General features: G+C 46.8%; 1 protein-coding gene across 5 annotated transcripts in view; it reads right to left on the bottom strand.

Moving 5' to 3' along the window:
• Positions 1 to 23,265, bottom strand: part of LOC147431029 (uncharacterized) — a 116,074-nt gene that overhangs the window by 37,465 nt on the left and 55,344 nt on the right. For 4 of the 5 annotated variants that reach the window (XM_086493539.1, XM_086493541.1, XM_086493540.1 and 1 more), the window contains 2 exons: positions 3,209 to 3,272; positions 3,066 to 3,125 (listed from right to left, as the gene is read on the bottom strand). In XM_086493539.1, the coding sequence (XP_086349665.1) occupies positions 3,066 to 3,125; positions 3,209 to 3,272 (124 nt within the window). The remainder of the gene's footprint in view (positions 1 to 3,065; positions 3,126 to 3,208; positions 3,273 to 23,265) is intronic. The other variant, XM_086493542.1, reaches the window with a different exon arrangement.

The following is a 23,265-nucleotide window of genomic DNA, read 5'->3' as shown; positions in this document are numbered from 1 at the left end:
ACCTTGTGTGCGAACTTTTCACAGGGTCTGGTACCATCGTGTACTTGTGGGGGAACGTCTTCTAGTCATAGGCTCATGAACGGCGACCATCCATACTGATGTTGCATTGCGTATCATATTTATGTGCTTACGTGCTTAATTTTTGCATGTCACCTTCTTGCATGAATGCCGTGAATAGTTTCAGAAAGTGGGGACGTCAGCCTGAAACTGTGTGTATAGTGTTTCCTTGCACATTGTGTGAAAACGGAAGGTAAGTATAACCCGCTTTTTGGGATGAAAAATCCTAGGATTAAAGCCTTGGGAAACCTAAGTCGCTTAGAACATTCATAAATGTGTGTTCACACGCATTTTTAATTTTCAAGTGGACATAAAGGACTTGAATTGAAGCCCTTTGACCAATTTGAGAATTTTGACAAGTGGCACGTTTTTAAAAAGACTTATAAGAGAAATTGCAAGTCTGAGCTTCTAGGGCACGAGCACTTTCGGAGGACTAAAAACTCTATTTTTGCGGCATTTTTCTACACTTTGAAGCTTTCCATAGCCATATCTACCTTCAGGGAGCCTCTTTTGATCATCCTACGCCACTTATCTACATATACGGAGCTGTTTTATCAAACCAATCCATTATATCGTTGAATTCCCTTTTTTTAAGCAAAATTGTTTCAATTTCAGTCATCCCTCCTTGATGGAGCTTATGTGGAGTCTCTCTCCTCAACCTAAGTCGACAATGGAAGAGTTTGATCGCAAGGAATCACATCCGAATTGAAGATTTCAGTCGTTCAACGACTTCCTTCGCGAAGGCTTTGTTCAATCTACTCTAGTGTAGGCATTCTCTTGTCCTACGTGCTTGCAAAGATTGTGGCTTCGTGTTTGGAAGACAATTGCAAGCAAATTGAGGAGAATGTTGGCACTTGAGAGAGTACAGAGAAGGAACAAGCCGCTTGGAGAATTGGCAATGACATTCACTTGTTTGCAATGCTGAATTTTGTATGGGAGTCTTGCATTGTATTGCCCATGATACTATGTACAATTCTCCCATAAATAAAGAGAAGTTTTGAGAGAGGGGCCGGCCGTTCCGCCTCATTGTGTACCTTGTTTCATTTCATCTTTGTCTTTGTATTATACAAGTGTTTGTCCTCTTAGTGTACAACCTGGCGACCTTCAAATTGTCCTTCCATCAGTGTCTTGAAAGAGCTGGCTCAAATTTCAGGACACAATTTTGGAAAGGGGTAGTAGCTTAGGCAAACATTGATGGTTGTGAACCTTGAGCCAATAGACATTTCAGACAAATTGGATGCTTGCTCTCGACATAAGAGTGTTTATCACTAAACACATCTCCAATGGGATCAAGGTGAGAAATTCCAGCTAGGTTTCTTAGACTGAGCGAGGACAGGACATTCCATTCTTCAGGTGGAAGTGTGGAGACAGTGATCACCCTTCCAGCTGAGTGTTGGCACTGCCAGGGCTTTCTACACGACTTCTTTTGGGGGTCTAGGCCATGTTGCAAGCTAGCAGACACCCACGGAGTGTGCATAGATTACCATGACTACTTTTGTACAAAGATGTTGGGTTGGGTGTGCCTCACCTACAAGGGCAGTCACTTGCCCTTGTTGTGGTATGAGAGAAGAGTCCTGGAGAAACTTCATTTGAACTGTCGAGCAGCCCACTACAGATGATGCTTTACCCTTTGAGAGATTCAGAAATACCCTGCATGTTGGTTGCAGTCGTTGCCCCACACCTGGCTACGATTTTGAGTATGAACAGGCAGAAAGAATATGAACGACCCCACTACCAGCATAGTTTCACAGTAATTCACTACTTGGTAAGATCCTTGCTTTGTTACGGAAACAATAAACGTAGGAAGCAGATGGAAAGACTGTTTAAACCTCTTTCAAAGAGTGCTGCTGCACTTGATGGATTCTTCGAGTTTCGAGATTGTTTGTACCAGACATTTGTCTTCTCCTACCATTACAGAACACACTCACTTCATTTTTTGAACTCCTCTACTTTCAATTGTTTGTACCAGCCATTTGTCTTTTTCCTATGACTACACAACACAACACAAAAGGAGATTCTACGAAGTAGAATCCAGATTGAAAGATTGTTTACCTCTTTCAAAATGTGCTGCTTCACTTCTTAAACTCTTCTAATTTCCAATTGTTTGTACCAGCCATTTGTCTTTTCCCAACACTAAACGATTCACAACCGCTTCACTCTCTAAAGCCCCCTAGTTTCGATTGTTTGTAGCAGCCCTTTTTTCTTCCTACAACTACACAACACAACACAAAAGGAGATTCTACGAAGCAGATTGAAAGATTTTTTACATCTCTCTTTCAAAGTTTGCTGCTTGAAATTTGATTCTTTGTAACAGCCAATTTCCTTTTCCTACTACTACACAAAACAATCACGATCCAAATGATTGCAAGTTCAAGTTCCTTATAAAACCCATTCACCACATTCTGTAAACATTGCCCTGAGTTCTCTCGAGCGGTCATCCTTAAAAATTGAGTGACATTGTGTAGACTAGCTTGTCTGAAATCCGCCCCATTTGATAATAGCACACAGTACTCAGGTTGGAACCCATGGTGGGAAAGGCACCAGAACATCTGTAATGAAAATACTTGACCTGCATGCAGAGTTTCTGATAGAGCAGCATTGTATCCTAGTCGACACCTTGTATCTCAGTTCCAATGAGAAAACACCATAAAGAATTGGAGCTTCTGTTAGAGTAAGCCGATCAAAGCATACCACTGCTTTTGGCCGTTGCAACAAAAGCTCAACAGACATTCTGTATTTAAAGTTTCCTATGGCTACAGGTCCTATATAACTATGAAACAAAAGCATTCGATACCAAGTAGAGAAACTCTAGAGCAAAAGAGCCACGATAGGAGCTAATCATGCTGGGAAAAAAATTCTCAATTGTATTACTTTCTTTTCTATTAAAAGAAAACAAGTGTATTATTTTCAAAAGCTTACTAATCTCATCAAATGGGACAACAGGTATTTTCTGCTCTACCACCTCAAAATTTGAATAGGTCTTGATATACAGCATTTTGAAACAATACCTTCTCATGGCATTCTTTAAGAGTCTGTCTGTGCAAGTCTCGTACATGATCTCTCTGCTTCTGCTCTCCACAAAAAGTAGCAAGTTTAGCAGGTTTCTCAAAACAATATAACATAAGAAAAATGGTAGCAGTTAAAAGCTTACTTCTAGATTTTCACGTTCTGTGATCAATGACTTCTCATCGTCAGAGGCGCCATTCTTGGATCTACTAAAAATCAAGCCAACAAAAATTCTAGTGAGTTGCATAGAATACAAGATGTTTGATGCCATGTTTGTGGGTAGTAATTATTCTAGATTACTGAAATGGTGCATTGACACAAATACTAGCATACAGAAATAGTAAATTAACTAGCAAAGACATAATACTCTTAAGTATTCTGAAGATCTTGTAAATTGTAGAAACACTGCCCAAGGGAGGTCTATCAAAAGAGCTTGCATAGAAGTCTTCAAAAACAGGATAAGTTGATGAAGAACACGAAGAGACAATGAAACCGGCCCGTAGGGCGGTAGACTTTAGCCTTCACTTGATCTTTAAACTGTTAAACATTACTTGTTGAACTTTTCGACACAAAGGAACTTCACGTATAAACCTGTGATTGGAATTCAACACTTCAAAACAAAACACGGCTTGGCAGCTAGAGCGCTCCCAAGCAGACAGCGACACCCTATTGGCCCCAAAGACTGGCGCCCCTTTCGGTATTTCTTTATTCTTATTACACTTGAGAAAAGCCTGTTAACTTCTACAAGCTGTCCCACTTTTATCGGGCTGAAAGTTTCCTACTCTAGCTCGATTTCGACAGCATAACCATAGTAGATGTCTCCACGGACAAAATCCCAAGTAAACAGTGACTTTCCACGCACTTTAGAGCACTTTACAAAACCTGGCAAGAAATTACAGCACACTAAAATCTCTGTTTTAAGCCTCCAATTTGCACCAAAACACATGTTCGGTGATTCCCTAGCTTCCCCGAAGCTCGTGAGACTTGTAGGCATTAATATTGGCCAAAACCCTAAACTTGCAAAAAAAATTACAGCAAGCTGTAATTCTCTGTTTTGCGCTCCAATTCCTGTTCGGATCACTCCTTTGAATAGCCCTCAAGCTCCCACACTTGAAGGGTCACTTGCCCTTTGAATTAAACGAGATTCCTCGTGGGAAATCTCTCTAAATTGTCCTGTACAAGCACCCATGGCTTTCCCAAGGCTCCCCTGCACGTTACCTTACACTTTAGGTGAGAAACCCTAAACTTGTAGAAAAACACAGCAGACTGTAATTCTCTGTTTTGCATCATTTTCAGTGGAACAAACACATCTACATGTGTCTCAGAAGCTCCTGCACGTAATGGGACAGTTCCTCTGTAAATTGGACAAGTTTTCACGCGAGAAAACTCTTCGTTTTTGCATTCCTTCGCAGTGGAACTGTTCGTACCTATAGGGGATTAGCAATTAGCTAATCCGGTTCTTGCACAAAAAGCTCTTGCCTTGGCTAACGCAAACAAAACCCCCAGTATCGTACATGGTCATCTACGAAGCCCAACTAGGGCATTACCATATGTGCAAAGGGGAGAGAGAGATGCGCGAGAGCAAATCATCGCGCTGCATGAGACAAAGGAGAAGGCAAGCTTTCCATTAAAGCTATGATCACCTACACCCGCTACACACACACATTGTGTTCACAATCTTCAAAAATCATCCCCCAGCCTCAAATTGGGCGTCCCCTCTTGGATGAGACCTTCTGGCGTGAGTTTTGACTTGCAGGTTGCTTCTCCTGCCATGTGTCCCGTTTGCTCCTTTTGGTTTAATTCCTAGTACCCACCAACGTATAAAGTCCTGTCGAGGGGCCTAAATGACTTTAACAGAGCCTGGCCACTTCTTTACTAGCCAGATTCCAGTATCGATCCGCCCAACCATCTCGTGGTTGCCTAGCCTCGACTCCTGCGGGTGAAACTCTCGACCAACGTCCGTTTCACAATGACCATGCAATGTACAGGCATTTGTGATTCTAACAAGAGGGTCCCAAAAAATAAATAAAAATCAAGGGAAAAAGACCACTAAATATATATAGTGGTTGTCACAATCCCATGACATAACCCCCTCTTAAAATCGCAAACGTCCTTGATTGCATGCCATATATACATGCCATAGATAATTTAGTGTGGTAAGCACCCTTTTATCATCGCCTGTATCTACAAGAAAGACTGTCAAACATGTGTAGTACAATGGGTTAATGAGACCTTCATACTTTTGTCAAACAATGTACACTGCTATTGCAGTGAATCATTATGTACATATGAAGTACTAGCTCTATCATCACCCCTCTTTTGAGCTCGTGTCAAGCCCTTTGACCTTTGCTCTACTGAAGTGATTTGAGTTGGAGAATACATGGGTTGTAAACCAAAAGCTTCAAGGTAAAACTACAATACATTTGGTAACTCTATTAGTTCACTTTCTTCCATGCACTTTGCATCTATTGGTGGATAGCTTTTGAACTTCGCCAAATAACGTCTTGCAACTTTTCCCTTAACTTTTCTATCTTTTGGCCTGTCCTTTAGAAGACTCCGCTGAGTCTTTAGCCTCCTCTGCATTTCCTGACCCTTGGGAAGCTTCAAGAGTCGCTTTTGCAAAGGATCTCTTTGCTGAATTTTTCTTTTGCTAACCCCCTTTGACATTTCCTTGAAACCCACTGTCCTCTCCCTTCAACAAGGCATGACCAATGTTGGCAACTTCCATAAGTTGAGGAAGGGTGGTCACTCTATTCTTTGTAGAGTAGTCTGGAAGCCCTTTAGACAGCCCACAACAATACTTCTCAATCTGCTCTGTCAGTGGCATAGACCTGTAGGAGGTTACTGAGAGCAACGCTTTACAGAATCTCCGATCATACTCCTCTAGGCTCTTGCAAGTAGCCGCAGTGAGTTGGTGCCAATCCGTCATGACAGCACATTCAAATTCATTTGACAACCACGCAGATGCAAACATTTGCTTGAAGTATACCCATGTGGCGGGTGCCTGTCCTTGCATCAACAATGTCGTCCACCATGAACGCGCATTTCCTTTCAAGAAAGTGGCAGCTTTCTTGGCCTTGGAGGCCTCTGTATAATTCCCCCCTACATAAGCTGTATCAAACTGCTAGAGGAAAGTAAGAGCCTTCGTCTTGTCCTCAAAGCTGCTGAAAGTATCAAACTTCACAGCTGCACCACCTTCTTTGTATGCTTTTGGCTTTTCAAGTGCTTCCAATCATAGGGAAGCGTTTGCAACAGGGGTACAGTGGTAGGGATCTTCCGTACCCCTTGGTCGTTAACATTTTGCTTCCCTGGAGCCATATTTACCTGTTGGTTAGAAAAAAACAGCCATACCAAAAGAGGCCTGCGGCACCCCAAACTGGCCTTGATTGCACTGAAACCCTTGCTGTAAGCTGATATTACCATACATGGGGTTTGGCATCATGCCCTGCATACCCCTAAAGACTGTTCTTGGCATGTACTGTTGGTTTCCAGGCGCATAACCAGCCATGCTTTGAAACACAGATCCACCCCCAAAATACCCAGGATGTATCGTGGATGGTAGAAAAACCTAACGCATAGCCTAGAAATTAGTTCCCTATCCATTTAAACCAACATTTGGACTCCGAAAGGTGGCGGGTTGAACTGGTATAGCCTGTGGAACTGGCGTCCCAACCACCTATTTGAGGTCAGAAAGAGGTTTCCTTGGAGCCCCAACTGACTTCGCAACATGCGAGGGCTCCCTGCCTTGCTAGGACGCATAAGGGACCTCAGCTTAAGCCTCAAAAGGCTTTACTACATGAGACACTTGCCTTGTCTTCTGTGGCACTGGTGGCGCTTGCAGAAGTTCTATAAACCTAGGGTTCTGCACCAACCGAGAAAACACATTCACAACAGCAACCAAATCTGTCCTGAACGCATCCTCTTCTAGTTGCCCAATCATAAACCCTTGACCTTGTGCAGAATTCAAATCAACAAAGATACAGACACAGGTGGAGACACGGGTGGCCGTGAACTCTCGCCATGCTCGAACGCTGGAGGTACAACCTGTGTGTACTGCGAAGAGGAACCCTCTTCCCTAGTGTCATTTGTCCTGTCAACCATAGTGTGATTCCAAGTTCTTGTGCTTTGTGTCTTCGCGGCAAACCAACCAAGGCTCACTCTTTAAGGAAAAAGTGATTCTATCCCAAGTGACGGAACCATGAAACCGGCTCGTAGGACGGTAGACTTTAGCTTTCACCTAATCTTTAAATTGTTAGACATTGAACTTTTCCACACAAAGTAACTTCACGTATAAACCTGTGATTGGAATTCAACAATTCAAAACAAAACACAGCTTGGCAACTAGAGCACTCCCGAGTAGACAGTGAAACCCTGTTGGCCCCAAAGATTGGTGCCATAGTTACAAGGGACGGAAGAGACGACCGCTAGAGACGGGGGACGCCCGTATTTGGGATGGGGACAGGGGGGATGGGCTGGAACAGACAGCAGCCGGGCTGCCACCTAGGGACGCAGCCTGAACGTCCTGGGACGGCAAGGGATGGCCGGTCAACAGTCAAGAATTTTCAAAATTTTAAAAAAAAAGACCGTTTCTAACAATCAGTGTCTCTCAAACAGCCATACTTCTAAACCTTGAAGCTTTCAAGCCTCAAGGGGCTACACCCACATGGCTATAAAAGCCACCCTTTGGGTCCTCATTTCTCAAGCTCTCCACCTCAAGCCAATTGCTCTACTGTCTATCCTCTCCTCTCGATCGTCACCTCTACGGTCTACCCTCTCCGGAGGGGATGCACCGTCATTTGGATGCTTTTTACATATTTGCCCACGATAGTGGATTGTCTGTTAACCTAGGGAAAACCAAGGTTATGGTGTTTAACACCACACCACAGTGGGTCAGGAGGTCAACACCTACTTTTTACATATGGCCAGGAGATGGTGGACTATACAGATGCATACACCTATCTGAGGGTAGTCTTAAGTGGACCGGCATTTTCATTGAGGAGAGCAGTGTTGGAATTAGGGTTGTAGGAAAACAAACACAGCTTGGAGAAGACGAAGGAACCTCAAGGCACACAACAGAGTGTATTACTTAGTCTGCGATGGAAAAGATAGATAGCCCTAGAATGAATGGGCGTATATACAATGCACGGGGGAAAAAACCTCCTAGTGAGGGAAAAAATGCCCCGGCGGTTCTAAGTGTGTTCACACACATCACTACCACATGTATATGGTAACAAATCCCCCTTGGAGTGATGCGGTGAACGAGAGCTGGCACATGAGTAAAGGGAAGTGCCATGCCCTGAGGACATGATCAATCCACAAAGGGGAGTAAGCCCAAAGCTTTGCGGAAAGCTTCGAACTTCTCACGAGACAATGCCTTTGTGAAAAGATCTGCAAGGTTGTCCTATGTTGGCACATAACCCAAGATGATCTCTCCTGTTGAGAGCCTCTCTCTGACATAGTGGTAATGCACCTCAATGTGCTTTGTGCGAGCATGAAAAACTAGGTTCCTCGCAATTACCAATGCGCTCTGACTGTCAATGTAGATAGTGTTGGCAGTGTCCTTTCTAACACCCAAATCAGCCATAAGGCATCTGAGCCATACACACTCAACCATAGCTGTGAAGACTGCCCTGTACTCAGCCTCACAACTCGAAGTGGCCACAGTAGGTTTCTTCTTGCTCAACCATGATATACATGAATTGCCAAGCATGAAACAAAAACCACTTGTAGACCTTCGCATGTCAAAACAACCAGTCCAATCTGAGCATGTAAGTCTGGCGGCAATGATCCCCCCTTGGGATAAAACAAGCCACGGTATAGAGAGCAACTCAAGTAGCGGAAAATGCTCTTGACAGCCTCCCAATGCTTAGACCCTGGGCTATACATAAATTTGCTGACATGTAGGACTGCAAACTAAATATCCGCCCTCGTGTTGCATACATAAATGAGGCATCCACCAGCAGTTTGGTAAAGAGTGACATCTGTAGGATCACGAGCATCATGAAGACTCAATTTCAAACCTGTTTTCATGGGAGTGGCAATAGGTTTGCAATCCTCAAGTCCAAACTTACATTGTAATGTCTCTATGTAACTTTTCTGACACAAGGCAATACCACCATCACATTGCTTAAGCTGTATACCCAAGTAATGATGCAACAACCCCAAATCTTTCATCTTGAAAGTAGCATTCAAATCAGCCTTAAATTCAGTAGTATGTGCCTCATTGGGACCAGTGATTAGCAAATCATCCACGTAAAGAACAACAATGAGAAGTACATCGCCCTCACGCTCAACATACAATGTGCTTTCTGTTGGACTGTTATGAAAGCCTCGTTTGACCAAATGAGTGTCAGCTTTCTCATACCAAGTACGAGGAGATTTCTTCAACCCATACAAAGCCTTCTTACATCTGCACACTTTGTCCTCTTGTCCTTTCTTAACAAAACCGCGAGGCTGCATTACATAGACTTCCTAAAAAATGTCATCATTCAAGAAAGCAGTAACAATATCGGATTGATGTACATCCCAACCAAAATGAGCTGCCAATGCACATAGAAAACGAACAGTAGTCATATGACAAGTGGGCGCAAAAGTTTCTTCATAATCTATGCCTTTCTGCTGCGCATAGCCTTTTGCCACAAGTTGAGCCTTATAGCGATCAACATCACCATCCGGCTTGCGTTTCAACTTGTAAACCCACTTCTTACCACTGGCCTTTTTGCCAGGAGGCAAATCACACCAAGTCCATGTGTCATTTAAGTGCATCATATTCTGATTGCATAGCAACCCTCCAATTTTCTGAATTTTGTGCTCCATCAAAAGACAGAGGTTCCTCAACATCATGTAAGCTAGACACAGCCAAAGCATAACAATCTGATGCATAAGATGCATGGCGAGAGCTTTTTTTTTTCCAAGAAAAAGATCCTTCTATTAGTTAATGAAAATTGCCCGTAGGGCTACAACCACCTCTGCAAGAGAGGACTACAACAAACATGATGGGGAGACTCCCAATGAAAGAACAACATATATACAATGAGGCTAAATCAAGAGATGGGAGGAGGGAAGAGCCACACAGGTGGTCGGTAGTGCCATCTGAGCACACCCTGGACACTGGTGAAGAAAGGCCCAGGGCTCCAGAGTCGAAGGAAAGCCTCGCGGCCCCCCCGCTTGCGGTCGGAGCTGCCCTGTAGTCCCTCTAGCTGTCCTCTGAGAGTATGGATCAGCTCTAGCCAAAAGTCACGAACAGTCTCTGCTCGTGGCACAGAGCGTGTCTCAAAAATGCGGAAACAGTCTCTGCTGGTGGCAGAGCGCGTGCCTCCACCGGGGTGCTACTGGCTCGAGAGGCATGAACCACTCAGCTGGAACTGACTCTGAGATGTCCTGACACATGCTCTGCACCCCTCTCATGCCCTGCAGCTGGTAACCCTGTACCTCCTCTGTCAAACCTCTGAACTCTAGCCACTCACCTAGAGAGCGCGCTGGACCTGCTGCCATGGGACCCCAGGAAACATGCGGTCGACTACCAACCAAATGGCCTCTCTGAGTGCTAACCATGGGGTTCCAGACGAGGGGCTGCCGTAGGCGCTCCTCCATGCACATCGGTTGTCGCTGCTCCAGGCCACGCCGTAAGAGCTCCCAAGAACGAAGCAAACTCACAGCGAAGCGGTCCTCCAGTCTCCTGCTCAAACCAACTCGGCGCATCTCTATAAAGATCCATCTGGTCGAAGGTTGCAAGGGCCTCCTGACTGAGACACCCTGGCACGAAGCCTCTACAACAAGAACTCCTTCCAGGGCTCCTCACCTGGAAGAAGTCCTCTGACTATGAACTTCCCTAGAAGGGCTCTGCTCTGCTGTGCTGGATCAATGATCCCAAGCCCTCCCTGAGAACAAGGAAGTGTGATGACCGACCAAGCCACCTTGGCTCGGGCCATCTGAGTGTCACGTCCTGACCAAAGGAAGTTCCTGATCAGCCTCTCTACCTGGCTGATACAAGAACTCGAGAAGATCCAGCAGGAAGCGATGTATCACATAGTCGCCAACAGCACCTGGTTGGCAACTACTACTCTACTAGCCAGCGACAGACGTGCTGAGCTCCAGTGTAACAGCTTTCTCCTGATGGACAGGAGAAGAGGAGCAATCTGCTGCTCGGGAGACAAGTCCAAACCAACCTGGCAACCCAAGTATCGAACTGCAGTCCCTGGGAGAATCCACCTGAAACCCTCTCTTGGCATCCAATCTCGCATAGGAGCACTACCAACCGAGAAAGCCCGTGTCTTTCTCCAATGGATCAGTGCGCCCGATGCACTACAGAAGGTCTCCAGAGCCTGCTCACATCTGTGAAGATTGGCCTCCTGGCCATCTAAGTACAAGGTTGAGTCATCGGCAAACTCAGCGTCCAGTAGCTCCTCTCCCCAAATAGGGAGTGCTAAACCCCTCAGACCAACCTACTGTGACACCAAAAATCTGCTCATCGCCTCCGCATAGAACAGAAAGAGAAAGGGGGCCAGAGGACAGCCCTGTCTGACCGAGCGTGTGAGCATGAAGCGCTCACCTCTCCCCCCTGCCAAAAGCACCTGACTGTGAGCCTGTCTGTACAAAGCTGACACCCCTCTAATCCAAGCATCTCAGAAGCCCATCCTGCGAAGAGTGCCATCTAGAAAGTCACAGTCAACTCGGTCGTAGGCCTTCCCAAAATCGAGAAGAAGAATCACAAGGTCCTCACCACGGAGCCGTGCCAAAGCAGAAGCCTCCCAAAAAGTAAAGATGTTGTCAAGGATACTGCGTTCCTTGACAAAACCTGTCTGAGTCCCATGTATAAGGCTCTCTAAAAGTGGCTGAATCCTCATACTCAGAGCCTTGGCAAGAATTTTGTAGGCTGAGTTGAGGATGGTGATGGGGCGCCACTGTCGAATCTCATCCAAGGAGCCACCCTCCTTGGGAATGAGCTAGATCAGGCCCTCACTAGTGTTGTCCGGCATCACTCCTGTGTGCAAAATGTACTGAAAAGCACTACAAAGATCTCGACCAAGCAGGTCCTAGTACTCCAAGAAGAAGCTAGGCGTCAACCCATCCTCTCCTGGACAGCTACCACGAGGGAGGGCCCTAGGAGCTGTGTGCAGCTCCTCAAGTTGAAGTGGCATCTCCAGCCTCTGGCGCATCTCCTCTGTCACAAGACAAGGCATCTGTGCCCAAACCTGCTCTCTGCATGCATCCTACCGCTCTAACTGAGGCTCAGCCGACAGTAACTCACGGTAAAAGTCAGTAGCGATTGCACGCATATCCTCGGGCTCACAAGAAACTGACCCATCAGGCCTCCTCAACTGACTGACCTTGGCATGCGAGTGCCAAGGCCCCACTGTCTCAAAAAAAGCACCAGCCACTCTGTCACCCACCTGAGTCCACTGAGATGCCTGTCGGTGGAAGGTAAACTCATGATGCCTCTCCTCTGTGCTAGCAAGCTCCTGTCGAGCCTGCTGTAACTGCTCCTCCAACCATGGACTGTCTGGGTGCTGCTCTTGCAGCCTCTGTAGTGAAGCAATGCCCCGTCTGAGACGCTGCTCCGCCTCTCTCGCTGCAGCCCGCCGGCGAGCTAGAGACTCCTGAAGAAAAAAGTGTCTAAGCTGAGCTAGGCTTGAGGCCACTCTCTCTGCTGGTGAATCCTGTTTGTCCATGCCCTCTGTCCAGAGAGCCTCTACCCTCTCTCTGAGTGCTGAGTCCGACAAGACCCTCTCTGGGATGCGGAGCATCGTGCTCCCACTCCTCTACCTGTCTGCCACTGTGAGGATCACTGGTGCATGGTCTGAGAAGGAAGTCCCTGCCAGGATGCCAAGGGAACCCCCCATGTCCACCGAAGTGGTCACTAGTGTAGAAGCGATCTATGCACAATAGATTCACTCCTCCCACTCTGCGGTCCGATCTAGAGAAGGTAAGACTGTCTGGGGGGCTCACAAAACCGGAGTGCTGCCATGTATCCGAGACCCTCAAAGTCATACAAAACCTCTCCCAAGTTGCCAACTCGACTCCATTCACAGTAGCATGGCTGCCACCAATCCTATCAGAAGGGTCCTCCAACATGTTGAAATCCCCTCCTATACACCAATGATCGGCCTGTGGCAAAGACTCAACAATCTGTGATCAAAGCTCTACACGAGCACTCGCCACATTGGGCGCATAGATGTTTAGGAAGCCCACCAGGCCACCCTGAACCTGCATGGTAATCCACTGAGCCCTGCCTGACACAATAATCACTCTGCACACAATGGCCTGCTACAGTGAGTCCGCAATAGTCATACATACCCCTCCCTGGATGCCTCCAGGTCTAAAAGCAGCTCACCAAAAAGTATCATAATGTCCACGCAAAATCTGACCACAACGCCGAATGCGGCTCTCACACAGATGGTGCTCCTGAAGCACGAGGAGATCAATCTCTCCTCCCACAAGGCAACGCTGAAGCTCCTGACGCAATCGGCCCCATTGTCGCTGAAACTGGGGCCACCTAGTCCCTGCACGTTCCATGAGAGGATCCTCATGGGGAGCGAGAGAGAACAGATGCTGCTGCAACAGCAAGATGGGCTATCTTCGAGGCAGGCTTGGATGGGGAGTAATCCGCATCCGAGCGTCCTCTAGATAGGCGTGACTGCAGTGAGTGCCTAGCCCAAGCCCAAGCAAAGCGAGCCGTACGCAACGCAACCTCCTCTGACCAGGAGTTCTCATGAATGTATACATAGCAAGGCAAACACTGCGTATCAGCAAAGAAGTACACCACAATGTGCCTACATCCTACTGAGTCTGGGGGTGTCACCGCAAACTTGGCCAATGGCCACAAAGTCTGCAGCAAATCTGTGACTCCAAGTTCTCCCATGTGGTGAGAGAACTCTAAGACCTGTGTATGTAGCCATCCCACCACTGAGTCAAGGGACCACTCTGTATCGGCCCTACCACAGAGGGGGAAGGAGAAACCAACTGCTGAGTCTAGGGCTCCTCTGTCCCCCTAGCAGCGAGGAACAAAACATGGACCCTGAAACAGGCTGCCTCATGGTCTGCTGCGGAATCGCCGAGAAAACGAGTGAACCCGTAGTCGAAGAAGTCCCAGCGGCGTCTGATGTCAATGCTCGTCAGACCACGAGGGATGGCTGCAAGGGAGGATGTCTGAATCTGCAGAGGGGGCCGCAAGAAGGGCTAACCCTCTCGCGCTAGGCGACTCGTGGCAAAGGCGCTTCCAAGAGATCTCCTAGCCGCCGGAGAGGGACAGTCTCCTGAGCCGACTGAGGAGCTGGAGCAGGAGGGGGGGGAGAGTGGCGGAGAAGAGGGGCGGGATGGGGCGACAGAGGTAGAGGGGCGAGGGGGAGAGGCGACGGGAGCAGAAGGCGGGGAGGATGAGGCAAAGGGGGGAAACTCTAAGGGGGGGAGCGGCTGTCGAGGGAGAAGCGGAGATGGAGGCTGGCGTAGGGATCTCCTCCTGCTAGAGAGGACCAAAACGGTTCCCCGTGGGAACCCACTGCTGCTGAGTAGGCACCTGAGGGCCACTCTGAGTGCCAGGCTGACGCTGTGGCCCTTGGCGTCGGCGGCCACGGGCCTGCTGCCACCCCTCCTCCACTGGAGCCCCAGACTCGAAGGGTGGCTCTGCATCTGTACGCTGTGTTGTTGGCTGTGGCTGCGGGCCAACCTTGGCAGGCTAGGGCTGAGGCTGTGGTGCAGGTCGTGGCCTCCTCCGTGGACAGGCCTTCGCTAGATGGCCCATCTGTCGGCAAATGAAGCACTGGTTCGGGAGGCCCAAGTACTCCACACTCTGTCGAAACCAACCCCCACTAACCCGAGGTAAAAGGATAACCTTCGGGAGATTGTGGGTATCTCTGACCAGAACTCGAATTGAGGGAATGCCAGCCGCCTTTGCAGCTACTGATGCTGCCGTGCGAGGTGTCTCTAGGACAGTCCCAATGGCGGAACCGATCCTGGAAAGAAGTGGTAGGTACTCTCTCCGTAAACCCGGAAAGCAGACTCAAATGGGGATGTCTGCCTCCTCTACTAGAACATCCGAAGCTGGGTCAAAACCATGTCGCCACTGTCGAAAGTGGGCACGTGAGGCTCGGATGGCCAGTGGACTCATAGCTATGACCTTGGACGCCATCTCGGAGGACTCAAACTCGATCTGATAGTACCCCCGTCCGAGAATCTGGACATCCAAAATCTTTCCCACCTCTGCGAGAAGGCGGGCCTGGAGAAGGTCTCGCAGCTCTCCTCTGCTAGGTCGGGTGCCGAGAATCTTGCAGATGACCGAGGTCGCCTGCAATCGCTCTACCTCGGCGGCAAGGCTCGCTTGCTCTGTAGGCAAGAGAGCAAGTCGAATGGTGGGCTCAACAGGGTCGAGCGAGGGGGCTTCTGGCGAGTCCCTCTGTGGCGAAGCTGGAGCCTCCATCTGTGTCTACTGCTGTGGCGTAAGAAGAGGACGACGACGGGAGGATGCTGCAAAAGGGCGTGTCAACACAGCTCCAAGGAGTTGAAACAAATGCCGAAGGTGCCGAATTTGCAGGGAGTAACCGAGGCGGATGGCCCAAATTGACGGGCGAACGGGCCGAGTCAAGGGGGGGGAGGGGGGTGAGATAAAACGGGCTGAGGAAAGCGGGCACTAAAAAGAGGTAACCAAGTGTCATACATGTCCTATAAGCTTGCAGTACTGTCTCTAGTACATGACAATGGCTTAACAGAATCTTCCACAAACACGAAATCTCGTGAAACCAGAATATGCTTTGTCTGTGGATGATACAACCTATAACCTTTGCTTTCAGCACTATAACCAACAAAAATACATTTGACTGCCTTATCATCCAATTTTCTGCGTTGTGTTTGTGGCACCAACGCATATGCCAAACAGCCAAAAACACACATGTTCTCAATAGAAGGCTTTCTATCATACCATGCTTCATATGGAGTAATAGACTGCAAAGCTTTCGTAGGACACCTATTTAGTACATAGGTGGCACACATGATGGCCTCAGCTAAAAAGAATGCGGCAAAGCTTTTGACCATACATCGTGTCATTTCCTTAAGTGATCTGTTTTTCCTTTCAGCAACACCATTTTGCTGAGGCATATAAGGCACTGTACATTGGTGTTTTATCCCACGACTAGCCAAAAATGAGAAGACATATACTCACCCCCTCGATCGGAACGGAGGGTACCCATAGTACATTTCGAGACGTTTTCAGCCATAGCCAGAAATTGTTTGAAGCATATAAAATACTTCGGACTTTACTCTAAGCGGAAATACCCATGCATGCCTGGAGTAATCATCAACGAAAGTCACGAAGTAAAGGTAATTGCCCAAGGATGGAGTTTGCATGGGCCTACAAACATCACTATGCACAAGCTGCAACCTGCATGTGGCCCTAACTAAACCATCCTTTGGAAACTTAGAAAGTTGTATCTTACCCAAAATACATCCTTCACAAACATGTTTGACACGTGCTTCAAGAGGCGGCAAAGAAGCAACCATATCAGATTTTTGCAAACGCAGCAAACTGGCAAAATTCAGATGACCAAAACGTGCATGCCAAAGTTTTGAATCTGAAATAGCCTTTGAATCCACAACTGCATTTGCAAATCCTGCCCACACTTGTCATACAAAGTGAGCTTATATAGCCAATGGCATGAAATGCCAGATGCAACAATGTCATCACCGAAACTGAGATCATGTATTGTACATCTTTCATCCACAAAGTTTACTACAAGACCAAGTCTAGCAAGTGCAGATACAGACAAAAGATTCTTCTTGATCCAAGGTACATAAAGTGCATCAACAAGTGTGAAAGAACTGCCATTGCAGCAGTAAGCACAACCTTTCCAGCTCCCTGAACCGGATAAGAGGCATTGTTGGCACAAGTGACTGAATTCCCATGAGGGACAGACTCGAGAGAGATGAACAAATCACGATGTGAGGTAATGTGCTTTGTAGCACCACTGTCAAAATACCACACATGTGAATCTGCGGCAACTGACATGCATGTATCATGGACAGCAAGATTATAGGTACACTCTGCACTAAAAGCCCATTCTACATCAACATCAGCATCACAGTCTCCTTTCACAGAAAACTCGACAAAAGCTGCATTTGAAGTGGAACCAGCATTTGTAGTGGAACCACCCTCTTTCTTCTTAGCCTCTTTGGCCTTCAATTTAGGACACTGCTTGATCAAGTGATCATTAGCTTTACAATAATGGCAACGCATCTTCTTTTTGCCCTTATCACCAGAATTTTCGAACGAATTGTTGCCAGCAGAAGCATTAGGAACAGGTGATTTTCCACTCGCAAAAGAACCATACGAAGTGGTTGCATTGTTGTTACCACCCTTTCTTTGAGCAGCAATAAAAGCCTGTTCAACTACACACTGTCTAGTCCTGTTTTTTCTGGAAAGTGACTCTTGCAACAGCAATGTGCACAATGCATCAAACTTGACAACTTCAAAATTTCCTTCGGTCATAAGTCTCCAAAGTACTAGCAAAAGTTTGGTAAGAGTCTGGCAACATCAAGAACAGTCTGCACAAGGGAACTCTCTGAAATGACTTCACCTACTAAAATAAGTTGCTCATTGATATCCTTGACATCAGCAAGGAAAGGGTCCATATTATCTTCCTCATGCATAATCTTCGACTCCGGCTCTTTACCCAGCAATGCAATTTTTGCCTCATTGCGGCTTGCATAAAGACCAGCCAAAATATCCCAAGCCTATTTTTGCAGTTCAAGAACCTCGAACAAAGCTATCGCTTTTTGACACTCTATTGGCTTCAGCTATGCTGTATGGGGTTCAGATTTAGGGGCCCTCAATGGACCACTAGGGCAGATTTGGTAGCACTGATGGATGGAGATGTATGGAGAGGCCTCTAGTCTCTATGATCTCTCGGATGATTCGGGCTAAGGCCTCAGTGGCACATGAGATTATTCGAGCTAAGTTAGTTGCCTCTCCTCTCGTAGTTGAGGCCCTTACTCCTTCATGCATAATTTATGAGACCTTTGTCACAAACTGTTGACGTGTCAAGTCACTGAAGAATGGAGCCACCCTTCAAATCTCGATCGAGGGGCCTAAACCCTAAGTGAAGAAGCTGAAGCAGCAGGAGAAGTTTTACCGAATTACAAAGTCTTGCCGAGTGGCCTATTTTTAAAGAAAGAAAAAGTTCCACCAACTTTTGGGACCCCGTCCGATGAGGCCCAGAGGACATAAAGGCATTAAAATAAAGTTGAACCCTCACACAAGCGTAACCAACTGATGGCGTGGCAGAGAAGTACTGAATTCTGGATTTTGCGCTGGTGTGCTGATGTGGCAGAGCTGTACAAATTTTTGAGTTTTACGCTGGCCTACTAACGTGACAAAGCTATACGGATTTTTGCGGTTTTACGCTGACTGCTGACGTGGCAGAGCTGTACGGATTTCAGCTTTTGCGCTGGCAGCTTTTGCGCCTCACTGAAACGTATGACCGAAATGCCAATTTTGTGTATATATAGTGTTATGTATAGACAAAACAAGTGTTCAGAGTGCAGTGAGTAGAGACACATGCTATGTTAACCTTAAAAGTGGTTTCGTTGTGCGCTGGAAACTTTTGGGCATCTACTATTGAGCCAGTTGCTTTTGAGTTTCAAGCTTTAGCTTTTCATGTAAACTGCTTTTCAAGACCAAGGGCCTTGCTCAATCTCTGGCATGCTTCAGTGTAAAGGTGCAGGGATTGGAGTACCAGCATTGTACACAGTTGAAGCATATAAAGAAATACTAAAAGGGGCGCAAACGTTTTGGGTCCAATACTCTCTGGGGTGGAATTCCGCCACTCCATGTCTCATGTGCTCTCTCTCTTTCAGTTTCAATTGTTATTAAAGTGCTAAAAGTTTTTTTCACTCTGTTCTTTTCTATTGGCACGTGGTGCCCGTCTTGTGACAACCTTCCCAGAGCAAGATATGCTTGGCTAGCACTTGAGTCATCCCGACAGCTAGCGCTACAAGGGGACACAGGATGTTGGTATGGGTAGATGACACCACTAGCATGCTTCAACCTATGGAGGAGACACCTCTTTCTCCTCCCAACTCCACACACACGCACGGGCTTTTTCTTGAGGGTACTCTTCCTCCATCTCCCGTTATGGATGCATCCCTTGTGGCGGTGTTACAACACAGCTCCAGGAGATGCAATGGCAACTTGTGGAGTTGCGTGCCACGCAGGTCCCGTGTTCGCCCGTAGCCATGAGCACTTTGCCTCTCCAATTCCATCCCAATCCCTTCAAAAGAGAGAAGAAGGAATGTGAAGAGACTGCTATTGACTTATGGCTGGCGAAATGGACACCCTATTTTGATCTATATCATTTCACTGATGCCCAGCGCATTAATCAGATACAACTCATGCTCCAGGGCAAGGCTTACGCGTGGTGGAATGGGTTACGGCCTAAGCCAACAACTTGGGCAGACTTCTAGACGGTCTTTCACACTCGCTTTGTGAAAGTGGATAAGATCAAGTTCTTCACGAAGCTGTTCAAGTTGGAGATGGACAAGAAGACCTTGGACGCTTACTCACATGAATTCAAGGACTTCGTCCATAAGACAAAAGCCTTGGAAGACCCGCAGGTCATATTGCAGATGGTTTATCTGTTTGAATTGCCACCGACGTACCAGAATGAGGTATTTTGGAATCTTATCACATCACTCGAGGACATCTACAAGTTTGCAAAGAACTATGACAATACTTTGGCCATATCACGGAGTGGCCCCCAGTGACATGGGAGACCTCTCACAACAGTGCCTCCCCTTTAAAGTTCAAATGCTTCGCCACAAATGCAACCGTCAATTAGTCTACTGAAGGTCCAAGGAAGAAATTTAAAGACAATGGCAAGGACAAGTTGTCCAAGATCGACGATCAGAAGAAGAATTGCTGCTACGATTGTCATCAGACCGGCCACTTCCGTGGAGACAAGGATTGCCCGAAGCAAAGAAGAAGCCAACCACCTCAGCAATGACAAAGACTTCGGTAGACACTATCGCCGAACTAGGTACTTTGTCTTGTTTTGATTCAAAGATTTTTCATGTAGATACCACAATTGTCGTGTACACAAGGCCGTTTTGGCCCGCACGGTCTTCTCCGTGTCTCAAGAGAAATCAATGGCCGAAACGTTATGGTTTTTGTTCGACAACGGCTCTACTCATAAGTTTATTTCTTCTTGTGTGGTATAAGGTCTTAAGCTTCGGACTGTTTCCACAGAACATCCATATTTGGTCCGATATGCGGAAAGTCAGATCTTAGATCAGTGCATGAGGTCATACCGTAGGTTTACCTCAACATTCAACACTATCATGAAATTTTCCGACTTCCCTATCATCTTGTTCTTGATGGCATGTATCATGTGGTCAAGGGTTTCTATCCTCCAAAACCATTGATTCTGATGTAAACCTTATTTGGACTCCGTTTTGATGTAATTCATTGATGTGTTTCCATTAGATTTACCTGATGAGCTTCAACCGTCTCGTGGGCCCGATCTTGATCATAAGATAGAGCCTTTGCCCGGTAGCCATCCCGTCCCTCAGCAACCTTATCGGTTTAGCCCGAAAGAGGAGGACGAGATAGCTAGGAAATTGCAACCCTATCTTATGAAGCAGTTTATTAAGTCTAGTAACTCTCCTTGGGGGTGCTCCAGTTCTTCTCGCCAAAAAGAAAGACGGAGGGATGCGCTTCTGCATGGATTACAAGCAAGCCACGTTTCGTACAGGGTATGGACATTATTAGTTTTTTAGTCTTACCTTTTGGATTGACCAACACTCCAGCAACTTTCCAGCACATGAATGATTTATTTCATCTATATCTGGGAAAGTGGGTTGACGTATTCCTTGACGATACCCTTATTTATAGTCGGACACTTGAGGAACATTTGCATCACCGCGTGAATCCATCTATTAGGTGGACCGATGAGCTCGATCAATGTTTTCGAACATTGAAGCAACTCGGTACATCTGCATCGATGTTGCAAATCGTGGATCCAAATAAGCCCTTTGTGGTGGTGACGGATGCCAATGATTACACCATAAGCGCGGTCCTCTATCTGGATAGCCGACCCGTTGCTTTGAGAGTCGCAAGCTTACAGATGTTCAAAAGCTGAACGACAAAAACGCACTGGGTTATTACATCCTTTGCAAATTCCCGATAGTAAATGGACAAGCATTTCTATGGATTTTGTAGTTGGATTACCCCAAACCGTGGGAACGATGCCATTTGGGTGTTAGTGACCGACTCACAAAATGGCACGTTTTATTCCTGTTCGCACCGCCGTAAAGAGTCATGACTTAGCTCAACTCTTTGTGGAGCACTTATATAAACTCTATGGTTTGCCCAAAGAAATTGACAGTGATTGTGATTCTAAATTCACTACAAATTTTTTGGCAAATGGTGTTCCAAAAAATTGGAAACCCGCTTGTGCATGTCTTCCTCAGATCATTCCTAGACTGATGGACAGACCAAAAGCACGAATCAACAATGGAGAATATGCTGCGAGCATATGTCTCTCGTCGTCAATCTGATTGGGAACGCTATATCCAACAGATTGAATTTGCTTATAACAGTACTAAGCATTCAGTTATGGCTTATAGTCCCTTTATGCTTATGTACATTTATGAGCCGAAACCACCGATCGCTCCTGGACTCCAGAGTATTAAGAGGCAATTTGTAGCCGATTTCTTGCATGACATGCAAGAAATACTACTGATTGCTAGGGCGAGCATAAGGACAGCTCAAGATCTAGCGAATGCAATTATGGTCTGCATTATCGCACCACATGCGCGTTGTAAGGCCGCCCAACCCCACCCAGGCATCCGACCTTCATCATGCGCTAGAGTAGCCCTATGCACTCAGTATGGGCTGCCGACTTCTGCTGCCCATGCAGCGTGCGAGACTTTGGAGGCTGCCGCATGCCCTTGTAGGTGCAGAGGCTCAGGGAATCCGGCCCTATTTACTCACTTGCGAGCTGCACCCAGCCTAAGTGTGTGCGTGTGTGCCGAACGTGACCAGCCAGCACATGGCAGATTTGGGTTTGCCAAAGATTTTCCCCTTCAAGCGGCGTTGCCCATGAGATCATGAGAATTAGAGGTGACTTCGCTGCTTTCATAATTTGCAAAACGTACCTCTCTCCATGCTGTGAAAGAAATTTCTCTGCATGCTATGGGAAAAAATCAGCCATTCAATGCATGAGAGACTCCAACAAATTCCTGCACAACTCTTGTTGTCCTCCATAAAGGCCCTAACAGGATTTTGTTATGGAAGATACTCAAAGCACATAACACACCATGCAACAATGTGACGAACACTAGCGTCAACCTCTTCACATACGAGAGTTCAGTGTTTAAAACAAGAACAAGTAAAAACAACTTACCATGAACTCCCACCATCAACTCTCTTGCTAGTAGCGTCCCATACCGCCCTATGCAAGAGTGTTGAGAGCCTATCACACTAGGCCATCACGGCCTCATGAGCTCTGATGGATTTTTGCACATTGCCATGTCAAATGCCCGAACAGGAAGCCGGATCACACATGACATGACACAAGCATATTCGCGCATAGACAAGCGTAGAGAGCGGACATTAGACTCACCTCCCAGCCATAAATCCAATCGGGCTCACCCCCAAGCTTGGGAGCCTGCAGCCACCAATCTGCTTAACCGCCCTAACCATAGAGCCATGTTCACACTTGGCTAGACATAGCTCAGGTGCCCATCCTCATGTCTAGGGACGTAACAATTAGATCAAATCTGCTGATGGCAAGGAACCTGCAAACGAGATCCACGTGTGGACGTCTTGCTCTACAGATAGCAATGGGCCCTGTCCAACATTATTCCCCTAGAAAAGCGTCTATGACAAAGCAAGCAAATGGATAAGGATGTAAAAACTGTGAAGCTGTAGTACTAGCACTGAAACAGTCTGTAAGCGCTCTATCTGTTGGCAGCAAGAGTCTTGTTGCTCTACTGTCCCTGAGAGATTCTCTCCGTGATGCCTAAGCTCTACATCTCTGATCCTCAAAGCAAGTGATCCGATGCAATGGTCCAAAAGGAAGTGGTACCTCCCTCAAATCTCATACAGACAGTACAAGCATATGTAGTGCTCTTCTGACCCCACCTCCTGATGGCACATCTGCCATATGCGATCCAGCATGCATTGGGAGAGATCATGAAAAGCCAGGCCCACAGAGT

Source organism: Adiantum capillus-veneris, chromosome 21 (assembly GCF_014529385.1).
Source record: "Adiantum capillus-veneris isolate H3 chromosome 21, ASM1452938v2, whole genome shotgun sequence".
Classification (NCBI taxonomy): domain Eukaryota; kingdom Viridiplantae; phylum Streptophyta; class Polypodiopsida; order Polypodiales; family Pteridaceae; genus Adiantum; species Adiantum capillus-veneris.
The sequence above is the reverse complement of the archived record's forward strand: the minus strand, read 5'-3'. Positions and strand labels throughout refer to the sequence as shown.